The 7976-nt window shown below is 37.4% G+C and overlaps 1 protein-coding gene across 4 annotated transcripts; it reads left to right on the forward strand.

The window, feature by feature from the left end:
- The first annotated feature begins 242 nt into the window (after positions 1-242).
- On the forward strand, positions 243-6736 carry LOC149569677 (uncharacterized). Of its 4 annotated transcripts, none has more exons than XM_089822394.1 (6): positions 243-1389; positions 3150-3282; positions 5384-5525; positions 5752-5788; positions 5996-6233; positions 6336-6736. In XM_089822394.1, exons 1-6 carry the CDS (start codon positions 1102-1104, stop codon positions 6428-6430), a joined length of 933 nt encoding a protein of 310 aa, XP_089678520.1. In that variant the 5' UTR covers positions 243-1101; the 3' UTR covers positions 6431-6736. The 4 variants fall into 4 exon arrangements, with proteins under 4 accessions (XP_089678520.1, XP_089678522.1, XP_089678521.1 ...); XM_089822396.1 differs by having other exon boundaries at positions 6363-6736; XM_089822395.1 differs by having other exon boundaries at positions 5384-5513.
- The last annotated feature ends 1240 nt before the right edge of the window (positions 6737-7976 follow it).

The raw sequence follows: 7976 nt of genomic DNA on the forward strand, positions 1-7976 counted from the left end.
TAAAAGTCTACTAAATTATGTAATGGACCAATAACTCCCCAAGGGAAGCTTCCCCACATGAGAGGTTGATTGAAGGGGAAGCATTGATGATAAACAAAGAGAGACAAGGGAGGATAAGTAATTGAAGTAATTGGGGGGAATTTAGGGTAAGGCGACAGCTTATTATTGTACCCACTCTTACTATCCTAAAAGCGACAGACCCCCTCAATTTCTACGTATTTCTTTAATAAGAATATAATATTATTATAACGAGGGTGGTGGACGTTGCAATGCAGCTTCTTCTCTTTCGCGTAAAATGCGTGTAAACAATGCAAAGAAAGGGAAGGGCAGAATGCAGTGGAACCCACCGTGATCTTCAGCTAGGTGTGTGCCGAAACTGAAGGCCATGATATAGATACACATTGCATATACACCCATGTGTATACACACTGCGTATCCACCCTGGCAAGTTTTATCGGGACGTTGATTATTCGCTATCCGTCTTTCAACGCTCGCTAACGGCCCTGCTGTAATCACCGACGCCAGTTGCCTAAAATAAGGTTGGATTAGCCTAAATAATCAGGATTAGTTATGGTCTTTTCTTCGGATCGTACGACCAGTCCTTGTTCCAAGGATCACGGGGAGCGTGGGCGCCGTCGGATCTGGCACATAAGTTGAGGCCTGGTTGTACGCCTGGCTGCGTGCTTACCTGGCGGCACTCTTTCGCTACAGTAGCTGCAGCGCTTTCTTTTTCGAAACAGGTTTGTGGGTGTGGGTGTGTGTGTATATATGTTTTTGCTATTGTGAGTATATGTCATTTCGCTGTGTATATGTCTGGATATCAGCATGTGAATGGAAGGCGGAGGAATCTAAAGATATAGTATAGATATAGTCTGTAGATATAGATATATATATTTATATCTATTCAGTATTCAGTTTGGTTGTTTGTTTGTTTGTTTGTTTGCTTCTGTGGGTGGCGGCGGCGGTTTGGGGGAAATCGAACCCGCGACCAGCATGAAACCTAAGAACAGAGGCAGTGCGATAGTCAAATTGAGTTGTATATAGCTGTAATTTTGATCTGAGCTTTATTGGGTGAGGTTGGGAAGGTTTTATAGCAGAGGAATGGCCATGGCGCAGCAGCAGCAGCAGCAGCAACCGGCTCAGCCGGTTGGCTTGACCGGGAATGGAGGCAGCAGCATTGGGGGTAGCAGTAGTACAAGCAGTAGTGCTAATAGTACGCCTGTAAATCATCAGGGAGGGGATACAACTTATACAAAGATCTTTGTTGGGGGCCTGGCATGGGAGACCAAGAGGGAGACCATGAAGAAGTACTTTGAGCAGTTTGGGGATATACAGGAGGCTGTTGTCATCATGGACAAGAACACAGGGAGGTCCAAGGGATATGGTTTTGTAAGTGTCCTTTTTAACCTTTTCTTGAGTTTTTTTTGCACACCCTTCAGATTGTTTTGTATGATCTTGTCCTCGAATGAATGAATGGATGTATGCATTCTTTTGATTTTTAGTTTTTTGGCCCAAATAAGAAAGAGACTTCTCTGGATGATCTTCTCTCTCAATGAATAGGTATCTTATGTTTTTGGGTGTGTGAGGAATGATTGATATATAGTTCGTCTGATTTGTTGCTCCCGGATGCGATGCTGAATAGTTGACGATTTTTCTTTTTCCCTTTTTTTGACCAATTTTTGGATGATATTGTCAATGAATGAGCAAAGCAAGAGGAGGTGATTTGTGGTGATCTTGTTTGAGAATGAACTAATTAGTATTTGCATTAAGGAGAGGTGATTTGTGGTGATCTTGTCGAAGGATGAATTAATTTGTATTTACATTCTTTGTTCCCCATCTTTGAAAAGTGAAAAGAACATATTTCGGATGATCTTGTCTGCAAATGAAAGAATAGATATGTGCATTCGTTTGATTACTTTTGCTTACCTGATTATTTGATAGTGGGGAAACAGAGCTTTTTGAGATGATATATTTTTGAATGGATCATTAGTTATTTGTCATTTTTTCATTACTTGTTTAGTAAAAAAAAAATAGAGACATTTTGAATGGTCTTGTCCGTAAATGAATGAATACATGCATGCGTTTATTTCTGCATCATTTTTGAATAAAGAAGAAAGACTGATTGGATGGACTGGCAACGGAAGAATGGATAGAAATATGTCATTCCTTCTTTAGCCATTTTGAAGGAAAAGGCGGTTGCCTGCTTTAGATGACATTATCTGTGAACAAATAGTTTTATCTATTCAATTATTTTTGTGAGTGTGTTGTGATTGGTTTTTGGCTATGCTAATATCAAGCTTGTGAAGAAGGTGGGGAATGGTGAATGGAATTTTCTACCTTTATTTGAATAAGGATAACCCAGTTGGGGTTTGATTGAACATGCCTTTCAATGGATAAGTGGGTATATATGCATTATTTACCCCTTGCACATCTTTAAATGACAGATGATAAACTAGTTTCCTCTAAATTGCCTGTGCATGAATGAATATATCCATGCATTTATGGTGATGGGTGTATTTATGAAGCTTGGTATTGGTATTTAGGTTTACTGTTTTTGGAAGAGATGTTGAATGATAGATGAATTTTATCAAGCTTCTGGCTAATTTACTCACCCAAATTCGAAATAGAAAAAACTGGGCAATTTTCAATGGTCTTGTCTATCATGAATAATACTGACAGATATATGCTTTTCAATGTTTGAGGACATGTTGTTGGTGATGTGCTATGGCTATTCTGATTTGTTGGTTGGTACTGGTGAATAGGCAAGAAATGACTATTTAGCATTCACTTGTTTTCAAATTGCCAAAATTAAGGATGTAGATTTATTCTCATAAATGTGGAGTAAACCTGTAATGTTTCCGTGGGTTATCAAGCTTTTCTCTGAACAATTGGTTTTGTTTGTAGAATTCAATGTGTGCTTGGGGACTGTAGCATAGTAATTCTGCTTTGATGTTGGCAAATTGTAGATGAATTTAAATGTGAGTCAATAGTAACAAATCAAGCATGCAAGTTTGTTTTTACAGATGTGGATCTGAAATATGGACAAATTAGATACTGTTGATTTGAGCCTTCCTAGGAGACTAGGCAAAATTATGTCAACTTTTGTTGTTTTCAGAATTAGGTTATAATTTTTTATGGCATCTGCACAGGTAACTTTCCGTGAGCCGGAGGCAGCAAGGAGAGCATGTGTAGATCCAACACCTGTGATTGATGGAAGACGAGCTAATTGCAATCTTGCTTCAATGGGTGCCACACGGACTAGGCCTTCTCCTCCCCAGCATGGTAGGCTGTTCCTTTTCCTCACATTTTTTACTTGTTAAAAAATCTTGTTAGAAGGTTGGACTGAAGATATGATGATCAAGCACGCTTGATATTATAAAACCTTGTAGACATTATTCCAAAAAATGTAAAATTTGATGCAGGTGCACAGTGCCTATTTTTATTAGGGCATTACAGACAATAGTATTAATGGCTTCTCAGCCTTGAATGCCATTGAGAGCATATTAATCTCATTGGCTGTGATGAGTTGGTGCATTTTTCTTTGTGCTCTTTGTCATCTTTTACTCATATAGGATTTCAACTGTTTTTTACTTTTCTCTGGCTTTTTATTTGCATCTACAAATAATTCATTTCCTGCTTTTACATAGATGCACTAGGGAAACTCCATTGTGTTCTTGGATCATTTATTTACTTTTTAGACCTGTTGGCCAAAATTGGCCACTTAGTGGTGCTGATATTTAAATCAATTGGTTGAATTTTCCTTAATGCAAATAGTAATGTCTTTTGGCTATATCTTTCAACTGTGGGAAATGAAGCTACTTTCAGCACATAAATGCTGCAAACACATAAGTGGATGATAAAAATAAATGTGGTTGACAGTGGACTATATAATGGTTGGGGAGATGATCACGTGATTGAAGCTGGCAAATTCTAGAATGATTGATGTTTGTGGTAAAGATGTTTCCTCAATGGTAGAAAGTTATTAATCACCTGAATTGTGTCACAGTATTGAGATCCTTGAGCCTGTGATCTTGAAATATACATTGGTCACCTTGGTATTGGTAAGTTTCTACTTACCATAGTAAAGAATGCTCCTATTGATACAGGGATTAAACCAAACTTAAACTAAACTACAATAAAGACGTGAAATCCCTGTGATCTTGAAATATACATTGGTCACCTTGGTATTGGTAAGTTTCTACTTACCATAGTAAAGAATGCCCCTATTGATACAGGGATTAAACCACAACAAACTTAAACTAAACTACAATAAAGACGTGAAATCTATCTCTATATGACATCATATGTGATCTCGACATTTAAATGAGATGGAAATGGATGGATTCACATATATGAAGCTTTATATGGTTGGTTTATAACATATTTTTTCTTTTCTTTTGTTCTGTTTATGGTATTTTTGTTATGAACAAACATACACAGGGATTTATGTTCTTTTGGTCTTTCCCATCCAAAAGATGGTGCATATCCACATGTATAGTCTAAATCTTGAGTGTATTTGTTGGAACACTCTTCAAGAATCTCGGTTTAAATTGAATTTGATCAAATGAAAATATGCATGTTTTCATGAGTATTTTTAGTAAGGATAGTTGATGCCCTTCCTTCGCATTCAGGAAAAAAGATGACCATCAAGTATACAAATGAATGCTTTGTTATTGATTCTAGGAGATTTTGCAATTTTTTTCTAAATGAAAGGCCATTGTGTATCAATTTCCTATCTAATCATTTGGTCATTTTAAAATTACAACAAAGGCACCATATTGCATTGCTGAAGGGTTGACTCCAGGGTGTTCTATATAAGGCTTTATATTAAATTAAATTGAAGGATCATTACACAATACCTCTTGTTTAGCACGAGTTTGCGTGATAACTTGTCTTGGCTGAATCAGGTGGCAGTTGCCAGCTAGTCCTCAGCTTAAAAGACTGCCGATGCAGTCCTTATTTCTACAGGTGAAGTGAAATGTCCCTTTCAGAGCTGAAAACATAAACTCAACTAGCATGTGGTTTTATCCTACCTGTTTTCCTGAACTGCCGAGTTTAGGGTCCTATGCTGGGGTGTTACAATTTACAGATAATTATTGTGCATGGAGCAGGGAATCCTTTTTGAAATTCACTGTATTTGAACCTGTTTTAGGTACTTATAGGGCAATTACATAGTTTGGAGTTTGAAACGGTATGTTCTATGTGAAGTTTGAAACAGCCTGTACAGGTAAGGATTATTGGATTATTCGATTCTTGCTGTTTGTTGGTTGTGTGGCTATGGCAATAGCTGGCAACTGGAAACAAAGTGTGCTTGTTAGTTTGCTTTATTGATATGCTATTTAATTTTTGGGTTGTCTTCTTACGTATTTGATGCATCATGCAGGCAATCGGTTCAGATCAGCCGGCCCCTTTCCTGTAGGTTCCCAAGGAATGCCTACTTTTAACAGTGGTTTGGCATTTCCTCAGCCCAGTCCGTTTCCATATCAGCAAGGGTACTCCTATCCTCCATTTGGGTGCGTCCTAAGGTCACCAAATTTAATGTCCTTACATTTCTAGTTTTGTTCTTGGAGGGCTTTGATTTTCTTGGAATCTGCTGTCTTTCTTGTAGTTTTTGTTTAATTGAAGGTTTAGTTGAAAGCTCTGACAGCGATTTGATCTCAAGAAGAGATACCTTGTTGCAACTTTCAAAGCTTATGTAGATGAGGTCATAAATTCTGTTTTTATAGATATTGTATCCACACTTGTTGGCAGGTATGCCGCATATCCACCAGACTTCAATTTTGCCCAGGTATTATTGGCAATGCGGGATGCATTCTTGTTTACATTTTTTGAATTCGGTGACATTGTTTCCATTTAAACTTAGTATGAAGTAATGAACAATAAAAAACTGCCTGCATATGAAAATCATTAGATTGTAGCTGAAGGTTGGCATGCATAGAAGCTGTATATGGGATGCTTTATCTTCTAATGCCTTTATCTTCATTAATCGTTGCAGGGATTTTACAATCCATATGCAGCAGCCCAGTTTTCACAAGTATACGCTGGACTAGCAGCAACAATGTACCCACATGCACAAGTAACACAAGGTGCAGCTGGCTACCCTACCTCACCAGGATATAATATGCAAGGCCCACACATTGTTCAGTATAGCAGCTCCGGAATGGTGGCATCAACTAATGTATCACCACAGTATGGGGGCGGGGCATCTGTCCCTAGTGGTATTCAAAACTCTGGTATGTCCCACTCCCTCTGAAATGGTTATACTAATTACATGAACTATCTTGTTTCTGTATAAGATGAAAAGAACTAAGTTTCTCCTTCAAATGTATGAACAGCACTAACAGGTGCAAATTCTGCCTCAGCGAACCGAAGCCCAGGACAAATTCAACCATATGCAGCTGTAGCAGCTCCTGAACAAACTGCTACATGACATTTCTAATGGCAAAACCTGAAACAGGGTAAAGAGGAGAAGGCACACGTGTGCAGTACTGGGATAAGTTGACTTCGAACTTTAGTCAATTATTTATGATCCATCCTTAAAAACAAAAGGAGCATTTGGCTAACTTGTACTGATGAATATTTGTTCGGTTAGTTTTGATCCTTCTACTGAAGTCCCCAATCTTTATTCTTTCATATGAAACATTTTCAGTTAAGTACTAACTTATCGGATGCTGATATTACTTGAAAGAAAATTCAACAATGTAACTGGAATATACAAGACAAAAATCTTTGTAAATTTGCAATGTTCTGACATTAGTTCATAATGATGTTGAAGCACAGATTAAGTTCATTCATGCATGAAAAGCTTTTCTTAAAACGCCATGCAGTTGATTCTAACACTTAATGGTTGTATGTTGTGAAACTCTAATTCAACTTACATCTGTGTGGCTCAATTATAGATAAGAGGCTCTAAAGAGTAATGATGAAATAATTTGCATGATAATTAAATGAGGTTTGCATAATTAATGCAGATTGTATATTGCAATTAGGCTACGATTATTAAGAGGTTTCAAACTACCTCCTAATATTGGAGAGAAGTTACCAAGCTTTTGCTTGGAAGTCGCACTTCATTTTATAACAGCATATGGTTTTAAGTTTTTATAATTCTACATTTAATTGGTTTGCATTTCCTGTTGCAAAATGTCTTGTTGACGCAGTTTGATATAGCTCATTTACATGCCTATCAATTTACCAACACAAGTGAGTGTATCTCTGATCTATTTTCATTTCCCAAACCATCAAAACTAAGAGTCAATAAGACTGCAAAACATAAATTGAAAACGGTAGTTGGTAGGTAATTGGTAGTATGAACTGCCCATACAACTTCAGGGATAAGCAAAAAACAGTAGAATGGGTTTTAGAAGCATTCAAATACATCCTCAACCAGCAGCAGTTGATTTGGTATAAAAACAAAGCTCTAAGTTCAATTAGGTCAGACAGAATTTTGGCTTAAAAGTGTTGAAAATCAATTGTTTGACTGGGCGTAGGGACCTAAGTGTATTATTTTCCAACCACTGTTACGGGGCGTGGATGATTCTTGGAGCTTTCGATTCCTCAAATAGGTTATAATAAAAAATGGATATCCTGGGAAGAACATTCTTAATATTTTGAAAATTGAATTTGAGCACATAGACAACATTGAAGACAACATGGAAGTTGAAATATCCCGGGAAGAGAACATCCTTAGTATTTTAAAAATGGATATCAAATCAGTATTGGCAACAGATGCAAAGACAGCATTGAAGACAAGGTTGGTATAGATGCTTGTTATTTCTGTATTTCTGTATGGGCTAAGCCATGAGCCAATAACATTCAGATGAAATGACTGACGTGCTTTGGGACCATTCTGGCTCTAAAAACACGGGGAAAACACAAGTCACATCTTTAACATGTATTTGATTATCGCTGTGTCCTTTCTTGCTCACAAATTTCAGCCAAAAAAATTTCGTAAGAATGATTGAAAGAGCTTAATGGAA

The sequence above is a fragment of the Cupressus sempervirens genome, chromosome 3 (genome assembly GCF_028749045.1).
Source record: "Cupressus sempervirens isolate cs-2001-9-10 chromosome 3, ASM2874904v1, whole genome shotgun sequence".
NCBI lineage: Eukaryota > Viridiplantae > Streptophyta > Pinopsida > Cupressales > Cupressaceae > Cupressus > Cupressus sempervirens.

What these genes read in the sequence shown, in the direction of transcription:
- LOC149569677 (XM_089822394.1), top strand. Translation starts at nt 1,102, where the DNA reads ATGGCCATGGCGCAGCAGCAGCAGCAGCAGCAACCGGCTCAGCCGGTT. An exon ending in GGTCCAAGGGATATGGTTTT is followed by an intron (nt 1,390 to 3,149) that starts GTAAGTGTCCTT and finishes GCATCTGCACAG; the next exon opens with GTAACTTTCCGTGAGCCGGA. An exon ending in GCCTTCTCCTCCCCAGCATG is followed by an intron (nt 3,283 to 5,383) that starts GTAGGCTGTTCC and finishes TGCATCATGCAG; the next exon opens with GCAATCGGTTCAGATCAGCC.